The sequence below is a fragment of the Heloderma suspectum genome, chromosome 3, assembly GCF_057233095.1.
Source record: "Heloderma suspectum isolate Gila_16-S chromosome 3, 16-S_ref, whole genome shotgun sequence".
Lineage (NCBI taxonomy): Eukaryota > Metazoa > Chordata > Lepidosauria > Squamata > Helodermatidae > Heloderma > Heloderma suspectum.
The window spans coordinates 260,583,166-260,598,331 of record NC_139460.1 but is presented as its reverse complement, the minus strand read 5'-3'; the positions used below and the strand labels follow the sequence as shown (position 1 = coordinate 260,598,331).

Below are 15,166 nucleotides of genomic sequence, written 5' to 3'. Positions count from 1 at the left end.
GAGCCCCACAGGTCAGAAGGTGTCCAATATACTACTGGGGAAGAGCAGAGGGTATTTCCAAGTAGCGCCAGAAAGAGTGAAGCGGCTGGGCCAAACCCGAAAGGACACTCAGCTGTGGATGTGTCTGGTGGTGAAAAGAAAATCCGATGCTGTAAAGAACAATATTGTTTAGGAACCTGGAATGTAAGATCAATGAATCAAGGTAAGCTGGAGGTGGTCAACCATGAGATGGCAAGATTGAACATCGACATCTTGGGAATCAGTGAACACAAATGGACAGGCATGGGCGAATAAAATTCAGGTGACCATCATATCTAATATTGTGGGCAAGAATCCCTTAGAAGAAATGGAGTAGCACTCATAGTCAACAAAAGGGTGGGAAAAGCAGTACTGGGGTACAATCTTAAAAATGATAGAATGATCTCAGTACGAATCCAAGGCAAACCATTCAACATCACAGTAATACAAGTCTGTGCCCCAACCACTGAGGCCGAAGAAGCTGAGGTTGATCGGTTCTATGAAGACCTACAACACCTTCTAGAACTAACACCAAAAAAAGATGTCCTCTTCATCATAGGAGATTGGAATGCTAAGTAGGAAGTCAAGAAATCACCGGGATAACAGGCAGGCATGGCCTTGGTGTACAAAATGAAGCAGGACAAAAGCTAATAGAGTTTTTCCAAGAGAACACGCTGATCAGAGCAAACACTCTTTTCCAACAGCACAAGAGATGACTCTACACATGGACATCACCAGATGGTCAGTATCGAAATCAGATTGATTATGTCCTTTGCAGCCAAAGATGGAGAAGCTCTATACAGTCAGTCAAAACAAGACCTGGAGCTGACTGTGGCTCAGATCATGAGCTTCTTGTTGCAAAATTTCAGCTTAAATTGAAGAACGTAGGGAAAACCACTAAACCATTCAGGTATGACCTAAATCATATCCCTTATGAATATACAGTGGAGGTGAGGAATAGATTTCAGGGATTAGACCTGATAGACAGAGTGCCTGAGGAACTATGGACGGAGGTCCGTAACATTGTTCAGGAGGCAGCAACGAAATCCATCCCAAAGAAAAAGAAATGCAAAAAAGCCAAGTGGCTGTCTGATGAGGCTTTACAAGTAGCTGAGGAAAGAAGGGAAGCGAAAAGCAAGGGAGAAAGGGGAAGATATATCCAACTGAATGCAGAGTTCCAGAGAATAGCAAGGAGAGACAAGAAGGCCTTCTTAAATGAACAATGCAAAGAAATCGAGGAAAACAACAGAATGGGAAAGACTAGAGATCTCTTCAAGAAAATTGGAGATCTCAAGGGAACGTTTTGTGCAAAGACGGGCATGATAAAGGACAAAGAAGGCAGGGACCTAAGAGAAGCAGATGAGATTAAGAAGAGGTTGAAAGAATACACAGAAGAACTATACAGGAAAGATCTGAATGTCCCTGATAGCCATGATAGTGTGGTCACTGAACTTGAGCCGGACATCCTCGAGAGTGAAGTCAAGTGGGCCTTAGGAAGCATTAGTAACAACAATGCTAGCGGAGATGACAGTATTCCAGCTGAGCTATTTAAAATCCTAAAAGATGATGCTGTTAAAGTGCTGCATTCTATATGCCAACAAATTTGGAACACTCAACAATGGCTGCAAGACTGGAAAAGGTCAGTTTACATTCCAATTCCAAAGAAGGGCAACGCCAAAGAGTGTTCAAACTACCGCACAATTGCGCTTATTTCACATGCCAGCAAGGTGATGCTCAAAATCCTACAAGCTAGGCTTCAGCAGTATGCAAACCGAGAACTACCAGAAGCACAAGCTGGGTTTCGAAGAGGCAGAGGAACTAGAGATCAAATCGCCAACATTCGCTGCATCATGGAGAAAGCATGAGAATTCCAGAAAAACGTCTATTTCTGCTTCATTGACTACGCTAAAGCCTTTGATTGTGTGGATCACAACAAACTGTGGCAAATTCTGTGGCAAAGGATTAATTGGGAGTGGGGGATGGGAATAGGAAGCAGAGGTGAGAAATTGAGAATAGTGCAAGGAGCCCAAGCCCTGTTCCTGATTTCTTACTAAGATTTATTAATTTCCTATGAATAACTGGAACCCTGCCTGAAGTCTCCTTTTGCTATCAGAGTCTTTATCAAAGGTTTTCTCCCTAACCAGAGCCATACAAATTGAAATTCTCAGTCCGTCAAATTTTGTGCCAAAGCATTCCAGAATGTGCACTGTATGTGGATGAACATGTAGAATGCACACATCAAGCAACTCTCCTGCTGTCTTTCTCTTTAGTGCAACTTATACCTTAATTCCAATCACCTTTATTTGGATGTAAATTTTATTGATTTCAGTGGAATGTATTTCCAAGTAAATGTGCTTGGGACCACAGTTTTAATGTGTTTCAGGTGGACTTGCAATTTCCATGTTCTTAGTTCCTCCTTGTAGCACTGGGAGTTCTTAGTATACAAATGAAGGAGCAATGTTTATCCTTGGATCTGTCTTGGACTCATGATATCTGATTATTTTTGCTTCCCTTCTTATGTTCATACGGCACCTGTGCGACACCTGTAACAAAACCCTCCAGTAGGTGTGAGTGGAAGCCCTCTGGCTCTGATCAGTTTCATGTTCATGAATTGTAAGACCATTTTTATTTTCCTCTAGGTGGCAAGATAATCAACAGAAGTCATAAAGAATAAGAGCACCTAAATGTGGGATGGTGACACACAAACACAGCACACCCCCTCCGCCAGTTTGGGCTGGCTCATTTAAACGGATGGCTTTGTTTTGATGTGGAATCTCAATTTTTCTCTTTCTTTCTTTCTTTCTTTCTTTCTTTCTTTCTTTTTCCTTTCCTCTCCTTTCTTTTTTGTCTGCTGGCCGAAGGAGACCTCCAGAGTGCTGTCTGTTCAAAAAGAACCTATACAGTGGCTTATTCCCACACAACTCCCTGCCGGTTCTCCTTACTGCCCCCCCGCCCCAATTTGAGAGAATTTCCCCCACCTTTGAGACATTCTTCACATTCTTTGCAGAGAAAGGGGGTTAAACGTCTGAATTTGGGGGTCACCATGTTATACAAATTGCAATCTAATCGTTTTTACAAGAACACACGTGTGCTAAGAAAAAGAACCCTGAACAAGAAAGACAAGGAGACAGACAGCTTGCTTTGTCCTTTCTTCCCCCGAATGTTTCGTGCCATTGTCATATTGCCGTGTCTCTCTCCCCTCTTTGCCTCTGGGAAGGAGAGAGTTGGTTTGATAGTTAAATTGGCCTGTAAAGCAGAAGGGCTTGGTGCCATTTCTGTTTGTTTTCCCAAATAAAAGCCCCAGAGGGGTCTCTTTTGCACCGTTGTGGCTTTATTTGAGGAAACTGGCTTTTTCCCATAGCTAGCTTGTCAGTTTATACTCTGAACTTAACCTTACGACAACCCGGACAACAAAAAACTTCCAGCATCCCAGAGCCAGGAAAGGTAAAGAAATTGTATCTCGTTATTGGACCCTTTAAAGTGTGTGTGGGCTAATTCAGAGTCACCGAAGAAAAGAGGGCAAAGCTTTCTCCACCCCGCCACCGCCACTATCACTGCCACCCCGGCTGAAGTGAAGGGCATGCTTGGCTCCAGGTGGCACAGGAAGCATTGCAAGCAAGGTTAACTTTTTTTTCTTGCCTGTCACAGGAAGCCAGTTATTGTTGCACCCCAGAGCGCTTTTCATTCTAGTTCATTTATAAATGGTCCAGGAATATATATTGATTCTTTATTAATAAACTCTTAGTTGTGAGTTCATCAAAGCAATCAACTGCTTGCTCATTCTGATCTGCTTCTTGCCATTATATGTTGCATTCCTGTAATATTTATTTGCACCTTGTAAACAAAAGCAACAGCGTGACCTTTTCCCCCCAACACAGGAATTTGTCAAGAGAACACAGACATTTGTCAAGACCTTTAAAAATAAGGGTGGGCACAATGGGTAAAATCCAACATAAGACCTACTTATAGTAGACCCATTGCAATGAATGGAACTTAAGTTAGTTGGGACTAACTTAAGTTGCGTTCATTTCGATGGGTCTACTCTCAGTAGGATGTACATTTGATTTTACTCAATGTGGCCATAGGTGCAATTCTGTATGGCTCAAAGGCTTTCGTTAGTATCCTAGGTTCATTTTTATTTAATAGCGTTAGGCAACATTATCTTTGTGTTCTAAATTGTCTTTGGAAAAAGACATTTGAATAATGCTGGTTAAAATTAAGCAGTAGGTAAATTGGCATGGGTACTGAATTTCTATATTGGCTCTGGAACTGTATAGGTCCTGGCTCTTCTTCAGTTGACTAATTGCAGTTGGTTGAACCAAAGGCCCTGTTCAGATGCATATTGGGGAAGGGCAGTTAGCTTAACCATGGTGCAGGGTGGTTAGCACTAACGACTACGAGAGCCCCTGCCACATGTGCAGGTAACCATGGCCTGCAGCATGGTTAGCCTAACTATTCACTAACCACCATGGTTACTGCTAACTTCTGCAGTCCTCCAGATGGGCTGCCATGCTTCCCAGCAGCCTCAGCAGATGCTGCAGGCAGCCATTTTGGAGCCTCAGTGGAGGAAGCTGTTTCAGGTGGCTGTTTTGGAGCCTCAGTGGAGAAAGCTCCTGCAGGCAGCCATTTTGGAGGCTCAGTTGAGGAAGCTGCTGTGGGTGACCATTTTGGAGCCTCAGCAGAGGAAGCTGCTGTGGGTGGCCATTTCATGGATGCTGGGGGGTGCAGGTTTGGGTGCAGGGGTACCATTTGAGGCAGGGATGATGTTGTTTGGCCAGCTGCCAGCCAGCGGGGATGTTTTCCCTTATCACAGCAGACACAGGTACTTGTGCCTGGGAGAGCTAAGTGCTCAAGGTCACTGTGCCAATAACAGTGATATGGGATTGAAAGCATCATTTCTCCCCACGCGCTTCTCCAATTTTCGTATTCAGGTGGGGACAAAGAGTGGGGAGGCTGGCTCTTGGCTGCCGTGTCATGTGTTGCTCGGCGGATTTTGACCATGGAGATCTGGAGCGCTGGCAGGAGTGGCTGGGCCGATTTTGGCCGCTCCTGCCACAGAGCTCTATGGTAGCACTCAGTTAACCATGGGAGCTTGTTCAGCTGTCACGCTAAGCCATGGTTAGGGCTGCTATGTTGCAGCGAGTGGTTAGTGAGCATGGTTAGTCTATGGCTAATAAACCACCATGGTTGGGAAAAGCACCCTTAAGACATCACATTAAGCCATCGTGGATAGCTCAAAAATGCTAACCATCATGGCTTAGTGTGATGTCTGAACAGGGCCACTGTGTTTGGCAGTCAAAAGCCTAACCTAAACTGTTCCTGCTCCTTTTAACTACACATGCATTTTTTCTTCTCTGATTGGGTCAGTAGGAATCATAAATAAGGAATAAGTGCTAAGCTTCAACTCCAAAGTTAAGCCTGTGTTAGAAATATTTTTCTGACCAGTGTCACACAAGGATGATATACATGCTTAAGATCATGAACATGTTTATTTTAACATGCATGCACATGATAAAATAGAGGCATGTGTGATCTTCTCACAGCATCAGCTTAAGACAGTGGAATTTATAGCCTCCTTATGAGACTTGAATGAGGAAGAGCTGCAGGGAAGCTGGTGCTGTTGTAGAGTTTGTATGAGCCAGATTTGTTAGAAAAATACTGTTTAATTTTTAAACCCTTGGGAAGAGGAGAGGTTACTTGATTGTGCTAACTTACTTTTATCAAAATCCTTATCCTTACGTGTTCATATTCTAATTTAGGATATGAATCAATTTCATATCGCATTTGATTAAGATGGTGGTGATGAGCAAGAAAACAATGAACCAATATACAATTACTTCTGCGTGTGCACAGAAGCTCTGGCTGCCTTGGCAGACAAAAGGAGAGAAAGGGAGGACATGCAGGTCAAGTAAAGCCTCTTCCTAGTGACCCTCCAAATGCTTGGAAAGGGGAAGTTGGTGCTCCTCCAAAAAGTCTGCAAAATTTTATGTCGTCTCTCAAAAAACAGCTTGCCACTTCTGTCTCTAGGTCATGCTGAATGTTTGGTGTGTGCACACATTATGGGTGAGGAAACAGTAACCCCACCACTGTTCTGGCCAGCCCAGTTGAACATCCTCTGCTGCAGCCTGTCAGTAGCAGCAGAATTAAATGCATGTGATTTCTAGCCAAGAGTCCATGCCAGATGCACCTACTGAAGTAGGCCTTTGCCTATGAAAATTCATGCCTATATTTGCTAGGCATTAAAGTCTGCAAGACTCTTTGTGGCCTCTGGCTGGAGCCCACCCTGGGCAGTAAAGTGCAGATTGAAGACTGGGCTTAGAAAAGAAACCCAGTCAGGGAGCTTCCAGGTCATATGATTCTGTTCTGGCATTTTAGTCTTGGCTATGCCACTGATTTTCCAGTATAGGTTGTGAGATTTGTGTCTTAAATGCTGTTTCAGGAAAAGTATTATGGCAAAATAGGAGAACTGCTGACAAAATAAATTCCAGCCCTCATCCCAGATGATGATGTGTATTCAGCACGCAAACTGTTGAGCAGGCAGCCCTCAACCTAGTAAGACATCTATGACACTTGGAAGGGGCTTGGGTGGTAGTGAGAGATACAGGAGTCTCTTGCCAACTGAAGAAGGGCATTGTTGGTTGGAGTCCAAGTGTCTTCATGTAGTGTTATGAACAGAAGAGCCTTTCAGTAATGAGTGTGTAGTGGTTTGAATCCCAGAGTCTTGCTTTCCATACAGACCTATCCAAGTGACATTCAGCCAAATTAGGCTGAATTGGGACTGAGTGCTAAATCATCTGTGGAGTTGGAAGGATTGCTGAATGGGATGGTGGTGGAATGAGTGAATTGGCTGAACCGGTGCAGATGCTGCTGCAGGCTGCTTACTTGTGGAAGTAACTGTTCACATGAATGGTCTAGTCATACAAGTAGTGAAATGAGTAGACTGCTCACACAAGGAGTTATTTCTGTGGGTAAATCAACTGCAGTAGTGTCTGCATTGGCTCCTACATCCAGGCTTTGCATTTGACCCAGGACACCTTAATACTTTGGAAGTCAAATGGGCACACTTCCAGAAATAAAGAGTCTAAAGAGAAGATGCCTCATCATTTGTCTGCCAGTGGTACTAGAGGGAGGAAACAGAGAAATGCTTTCTCTGTTTCATCCCATCCCACACAAACCAGTGCTAGGGTGACCTCTCCAGTTCTCCTACAATTGTTGTTGTCCTACAATTGTTGATTGCTTCTTCCTTGGCAGGCTTCCTTTTGTGATGGTACCTACTGTGACTTGGATCCTGAATTCCATCTGTGCTCTAGATAGGACTAGGATACACCTACCATTCTCTTGAGTTTTCTTTGCCTTGTGCTCCATTGTACCACATTGTGGCTTTGTTCTTGTTTCTTTTATCTGTATCCATCTGTGTATGGGCCTACAAAACTCTTCAGAGCACTCCATGCACCTGATGAAATGGGCTATAGCTTAGGAAACCTTATGACACAATACATTTGTTACAGGAGAGGCTGTTGTGTTTGCTGCTACAGAGTAATATGGCTACATCCTTTGAAATCATTTTTCTACATAAATGAGAGGGGACTCAGGGTCAAGTCTAAGCAGAAGAGGTTGAATAATCTCCATCTGCCAGCACGCTTGGATTTTATCCTTTCCCAGCCTAGAAGGTAGGTGAGGTGCTGATGGAGGAGTTGTGTCTCAGACACAAGAGGGAATGTGTGGGTGAGGGAGTAAATGTAGCAGTTGTAAGTGCTAAAGATCCCATGTCAGAATAAAAGGTGAGGTGGCAAGCTCCTCTGGACCCAACAACATAATGAGAGCTCATTTGCACTAACAGGTTCTCCTTATAAATGGGGATATACTGGTTTTAGAATGCTTCCTGATTGTTATGCCTTCGCAATTTCTTCCTTGATGTGTCTTGTAAATGTCTTGGGGTCGGCTACAACATAACTGTAGCTCCCTGAAGATCACCTCCATGTTATTTCAGATGAATGAGGCCTTACCTAACTATTTTCCCTCTCTACCCAATATCTAGGTTTTCTAATATGCATAGAACGTTGGAAGAGAACCTATGGCCCTCCAGACCTTGTTGGACTACAACTCCCATTATCCCTGACCATTGGCTATGCTCTCTGGGGCTGATGGGATTTGGAGTCCAACAACATTTGGATGGCCACAGGTTCTCTTCCACACCCCTGATACAGAAGCATCTCTATAGATCATGCTCTGCGATTGGCATTTGTCAAGTTTTTAACTTGGAGAGTTTCCCAATTGGAATATATAGTAGAGGAGAGCCTCTATGCAGTCTAGCCATGACCCAGGGAATATTTCTGAGACAATTCTTTCAGTTCCACAGCTGCAGTATGAATATTCAATGTGGATCAGTTTGAACAGGCAGGAAAAAGCCAGAGGAATCAATCCAGGTCTCTAGAGAGCCAAATGCAATTCCCAGTCTGTACTGATGCAGAGAGTACTGTGTATTTGCACATTTGGCCAGCATCACTAAGCATGATACCTGTAGCTCCTATCCACCTAATTCTGTGCTTCCAGTCCCTTCCCTAAATGGCTAGGTGGTACTTGAGGGCCCAGTTTCTTTTCATGGCTAGGAGTCTTGCTTTCTGTAGATGATGAGAGGCCTGCCTCTCACTCCTGCCCTGATCCTGTAAATGTCTTCACCTCCTGATGCAGGTTTTATAAGCCAGACAGACTACACTCCTTTCCTCCAAGGGTTAATGTTTTAAGAGCTGGTCCAGCAATTCCTGCCTTGAGAAACACAAAAGTAAGTGCAATAACACAGCACCCCTGGATTCAGGTTTTGGGGGCGGGTGGAGGGATGAGGATTAATTCCTGCACTTGGATGTTAAAGCTTGTCCGAGAGGTTTGCCTTGGGGGGAGCATTGCTAGGGCCGACTGGTCTTGTTAAATGGTTGCTAAGGCCCTGGCATTGCGGCCCGACGGAGTGGCCCACAGTCACGGTCACGGAGGGAATTACACAGTCACAAAGAAATTGTTATTCTCCGTAATCTGCTCTTTGGAGAGTGACTGGGGGAGATGGGCTGGCCCCAGCATGCCGCCAGTGCTGTGATCACAGAAGCGTGTTGGCTCTGGCAAGCGGACAAGGCTCACCTTCTGATCTGGGGGACACCAGTGCTGCTGGCGCTAATCTGCTTTCTCAGCAATTTTGCTCCTCTGACACAACGGTGTTTACTTGTTTGAACATCTCCTGGGACTCTATTTTGCCTATTGTGTGGTCTTTATCCCCCCCACCCCCATGGGGCTTTAGCCCAGATTACAGATGGAATTAAGGCCTCTGGCTCGGGTGCCCCAGAAAGACTGATACGGGATCAAGGAGGAGAAAGTAACAAAATAACTGGAAGGAGGGGGAGGTGCTAGTTGCTTTAGGGAGTGGAGGCTGCATTGTCCCATGAAGCGAGAGCCAGTGCAGTAGTCTGAAAAGCAGGCGTTCAGTGCTTTGTGTCCAGTTCTGATTAGACCGTTAGGGAGGAGGAGAAGGGCTGGGAACATGTGGGTCTTTAGTGGCTGAATGGGCTTCATTGGATGCTGTTGTCTGAGTGGTAGTGAGAACTGTGGCAGCCTGGCTTTCTCTTGTAAGGGAGGTGGGGCGGGGAGGGGGGAGGACAGATGGAGCATGTTCCTCCTCAATTAGGAGCGTGTATTAATTAATCAGAGAGCCCTGTGCTAGACAGACCTTCTAGTTGTAATGAAGGACTACTCAGCTGCCTTATTCAAAGTCTCTTGTTCCTTGGATCCTTTTGCTTTTCATGCCCATTTGGTCCTCACTGTCTCTTGATAAAGTTGCGTTCTCTTTTCCTGTCTGTGCATGTATCCCCTATATACTATAGGGTAGCCTGTTTGTGACATTTCCAGAAGCCATTGTGCTCTTTCCCGTTCTGCAATTAGCGTGCTCCTCTTCAACACACCGTGTGACAAAAGCTCCAGAAGGCTGTCTAGCCTGAGCCATGGCTGTGAGATTGGGTATCTGTGAAAGAAGCTTTGGATGGTTCTTCTAGAGTGAAAAACCAGATAGTCTGGTTCAGGTGATGGGAATGAACTCAGCCTCCCTTTCGGTCTTGGTTATGTGGTGCAGGGGGAAGGTAGGAGCCCTTAATGAAATGTATACGGTCCATCCCCTGACTCTCCGAATTTTAGCCATATCATTCCTCTCCCTACTCCCCCTACAGTGATGTGGGGTGGAAATTTTTCCAATGATTTATTTTCCTGTGGAAAATGTTCCATTTTGTAAGTTCACTAGTACAAATGAATGGATGCGAATTGTAAATACAATATTAGGCAAGCTTGGCAGTTTCAAAGTTGTAATTAATGTTTTTCAGGTGATTATCCTTAGCAAGTATGTGAGAGAATACATATATGTCATTGAAATACATATATGTCTCAGAATGAAATGGAATTTATAAGTAGTGACGGGAAAACTGAAGGTGCCCCAATAACCTTAGTGGAAGAGAGTTGAACTCTGTTGAAATAGATGAGTGGTTGTCAGCATATCATGTACATCGGCTGCTAAAATTAATTAGGGCTTCAACAGTTTTCAGTACCTTTGAGGGTTTTTTTGTCTTAAATGTAAACAATGTAAAGGAAGTACATGCTATTACCTTTACAGTTTTACAAATATTCCAATAAAAATGTTTACCTTATATAACATTTAAATCACAGTAAGTGTGCTTTAATCCCCCCCCCCAAATACTTCAGGTGAAATACTTGTGGTGTATTGGGACAAAAAAATAACATAGGGTACTTTTTCTTATCTTTGTTTGTAAGTAAAATAAATATGCTAAGGTAGATTTCTCTAGGGCAGGGTGAGCAACTCGTGGCCACCCTCCAGATGTGTTGACCTACGACTTCCATCAGCTCTAGCTAGCATAGCCAATGGTGAGGGATGATTGGAGTTGTAGGCTCAAACTGCTGGAGGGCCACAAGTTGCCCACCCCTGCTCTAGGACATCAGAATATTTTCTGATACAAACTGAAAGTTTTCCTAGGCAAATTAACTTAATTTGCATTGGAAAATTTTCTAATTCATCACTGCCCTCACCCCACAAACCTTTCTAAAAACAGTAACTAAGGAGGATGTCAGGAAATATGGAGGACAGCTAGATCCCCTGTAATTTGAGCACTAGAAAGGTCTGGATGGGCATGATGGTTTTGTAATTCATAGAGTTCACACCTGAGCAGGCAGTTTGTGGTAGTGGTGAAAATATAATAAGTGCTGCCACCTTTGGCACTAACATTACATGCAAGTGGCAAGCTAGAAAGAGGACCAAACTAGGTGTGCCAAAAGAAAGGATATCCTGAGCGTGCAGCATATCTGGAGTGTAGAGGCTGTTCAACCCATCTACCTTTGAGAGGTGTGAACACAGTAAAAAAAAGGGAGAGAGCCTTGGAGAAATGAGGTGCCTCTGGAGTTGCTTTGCAGTATTGGAGAGAAGCTTCCTTAAAATGTAGTGAGCTGGGGAATTTTTCCCAGAAGCATTCCCTTCTGAATCATTCAGAGCAGGACAGAATCAGAAACCAAGGGATGCCTTACACACATTATGTAGCAGCAAACACATTTTTGCCATCATGTCTGTGTGCAACAAGGGGAGCTGTGGTTAATCCTGGCTCCCTGGCTTGTGCATCATGGAGATGCTCATGTTTCCAAATGCTTGCCATGTTCAGATTTTATGTTTTACACGTATAATAAAATAGTACGCATATGCTGAAATAATGTAATGGGCAAAACTGTTTTAGGGTTTGAGCTGTAGAATGCACTTCATTGCTGTGACCCATAGGCTTCATGGGGAAGTTGCTTTTCAGTTTTGAACTCTTGTATTTACAATTCCTCATTGACTTTCCAGCCAAAAGGCAGAATTGCAGTGATTGAGTGCCTCTTTCCTTGCTGTGCTGGTATCTGAAGACAAGAGAGGATTGCTTAGGGCTATTAGCATAAGGACAGAAGACATATAATTCCTGAAGAAGCACAATTGTTTCTAGCAAATTTGTTTTTTCACTATATCAAGTACATGTTCCTTCAATCTACCAGGGATGTCTTTTGCGTGAGATCTTGTTTTTGAGAGCATTACTATCCTTGGCAAAGATTAGCTGCATGACTTGTTCACTGAACAGTTGCATTCCCTGGCAGGGGTTGCTATGGCTAGTCATAGTAGCAGAGTGCTCAGAAAATAGTGTAAGTATCCCAAAGAGAAAATCATACTCCAGCCTAGTATATATTTATCCCTTCTTCATGTCTGTAGAGTTACAGTAACAACCACTAGGTAATGCTACGTAGTGTGGCTTCTATTGATTCTCACACATGACAGCAGAAATACCTAGTGTGTCATCTACATTTAATCTCCAGCTTTGCTAATATAAGGACCGCTTACCTCTGCTCTGCTTTACAAAGACACATGAGTTCTGATTAGTGCTAGAGACAGAACTGAGTACTGGCTTTTATACTTTCAAAGGGAAAGTAACCACTTTCCTTATTTGTCCTGTTATGCTTTTGTACAAGCTGTGTTCTTATTTGACAGGGCACAAACTAATCTGCACTTGGCTGGTCCTTTAGCATCTTTGTTCCACTGACATATGCTCTGACAGAAGAGCTCCATTGAAACAACCATAACACGATACTATGTGGTGTACAGATATTCAGTACCATGATTTAGTTCCTTGTTGGGTTCTCTTTTCAGTGGGCAACTGGTCACCTGCCTTGGGACAGACTTCCACCGAGGAGCTGGAGTCTTGGATATTTTCTATGAAACGCCTTCCACCTTGCTCTCTTGTGGGTATGATACTTACATCCGGTATTGGGACTTAAGGACAAGCACAAGGTTAGTGGCTTGCTTTGACAATCAAGAAAAAAGGACTGGTGAACTTGTATTTCATGAAGAATGCTCTAAAACTCTCGCTTGTAACGTTCTCTCTCTCTCCCCCCACCCCCTTGCAGGGAATGTGTGAAGAAATGGGAAGAGCCACATGACAGTGCTCTGTACTGCATTCGGAGCAACGGAAATCACATGATCGCAAGTGGCTCTTCTTACTATGGTGTGGTCCGTCTTTGGGATAAACGGCAAACTAGGTGCTTGCAGGTGAGGCACCATCACTTGTGTTCCCAAAAGCTGGCTGAAAGTGAACTATACTGAGTTGCCCCACTGGGAATAATGCGTATGGGGATGTGTATTACTTCTGCTTGCATCATAGAAAGAGTGATAGATAAGAGTGTTGGACTTGGACAGGGGAGGCCCAAGCTCAAATACCCACTCTCACTCATGATGCTTAGTGTGTGCCATTGGGCAAGTTACTAACACTTGGCCTAACCAACTTGACAAGGTTGTTGAGAGGACAAAACGGGAATGGGGGAAACACATGTACGCTACCTTGAGCTTTGGAAGGGTGGCATACAGATGTAACCATCACCAGGCCCTATCCTTACAAGGCCAAAACAAGCCTACCTACTAACATAGTACTAGGACAGGGAATTCTCTCTGTGATTTCATGAGATCAGATAGATCGGGACAGTAAGTAATTACCTGTAGGGATCTGCTATGAAAGCTTTAGGTTCAGCCCAGCTCCAAAGACATCAGAAAGGCTATGTCTGTGCAGTAGTGATTTCTTAAGGTATTACTGCTGCCTTGAGCTAGTTTTGTTCAGAAAGTTTTATTATCCCCTTGCTGTGATGGTAGTTGCAGGTTTACAGAGCAGAATGGAATCTTGTGGGTGCTGCATGACTGCCATCTAGTCCCTGGCTCTTACTGTGGAACAGTTTAAATCACATATCTAGAATTTTTCATTATTACTTTACAGAGCTTCTCCTTGTCATCGCCCATCAGTAGTCCTGTGTATTGCCTACGCTTCAGCACCACCCATCTCTATGCTACCCTGGCATCTGCACTGTATGCTCTTGATTTCACAATCTCCTGACACAGATTGGCCTGGACTCCAGATCTGATACTCAGGTCAGGGAGCACAAAGAAGAAATGTTACTGAGAAAACAAGCAGCCTGAAAGTCACACTTGAGTGCTAAGGAGGACCCCATGGAGGGGATTTCACCTGCCTTCTGATTTCAATAGAAGCTAATGTCTCCTTCCAACTCTTTTATTTTACACAGTTTGGGGTTCACTGTTACCTTTAAATTTCTGTGAAGTCATTATTCAGTAAACTTGAGCACGTGTGCATTTTGGGGAGGTGGGGTATCAGTACAGATGGTATTTTGACCTGTGCGTGCTACAGGTCCAACTGTAGTTCATGAGTTGGATTTAGTTTAGGAAGGAGTGACTGTATCCTAGACAGTGAAGTCGAGAAATAGCCTTTTATTCCTGCTTTCCTGACACTCATCACTGCCTCATAAATGAGAACTGTGCTATGAGTGAAGCCTTAACTGGCTCTGTGTAAATTGTACCAAATTAACTATTGCCATCTGGCAGCATACAAACCAATTCATTAGATTGGTTCTGTCACGTCTATGTGCTGAATAAATTGTCAAAGTGGAATGCAAAAAGTCTGTGATGCGAGTCTCTTTGATTTCAAAAGCAGTAACTGACTATTGGCAACATATTTGAATTGATGTCTGTGATCAAATTTGTTTACCCACAAATCAAGCTATTTCTCCTACAAATGTGGCATCCTGGCAACAGTTGACATAATGGAACTCCCTTTATATGAGCTGGAAATGTATACCTATGACATGCAATGAAAGCTGAGAATGGGATTCACTCCTAATCTAAGAGCAGCCTTAATGGGTCAGACCAATAGATGATCTCTCCCCCTAGTACTCTATGCAACATCCAGCCCCAGAAATTTCTAAGAGATGGGGCATTAGTGGAGTATCCTAGCCCCTGTCAGCCACTCCCACCAAACACCTGTATTTGTGATGCATTCCCTGAGCATCCTGCTAACCAGCTGATGCCTTTCATAAAGGTATACAATCCTTTTTGAAGCCATCACTCACTGTAATAGCAAACTCAACTGGTGTCAACAAGATTGTAGCAAAAACAGGGCCACTGAGATACAAAAGGGAGGTATCAGCACAAGTACAAAGAAAATTAGGGAAAAAATGAAGGGGGCAAAAAACCAACAACAGCTCAGCCACAGAACACTGAGTTTCTGTAGGGGAGAAAGAACTGAAATTTCGA

General features: G+C 43.8%; 1 protein-coding gene across 2 annotated transcripts in view; it reads left to right on the top strand.

The window, feature by feature from the left end:
• Positions 1-14,532, top strand: part of FBXW4 (F-box and WD repeat domain containing 4) — a 97,174-nt gene extending 82,642 nt beyond the window's left edge. For both annotated transcript variants that reach the window (XM_084846499.1, XM_084846498.1), the window contains 3 exons: positions 12,725-12,865; positions 12,982-13,123; positions 13,839-14,532. In XM_084846499.1, coding sequence (XP_084702625.1) covers positions 12,725-12,865; positions 12,982-13,123; positions 13,839-13,955 — 400 coding nt within the window. In that variant the 3' untranslated portion in view covers positions 13,956-14,532. The remainder of the gene's footprint in view (positions 1-12,724; positions 12,866-12,981; positions 13,124-13,838) is intronic.
• Positions 14,533-15,166: the final 634 nt, after the last annotated feature.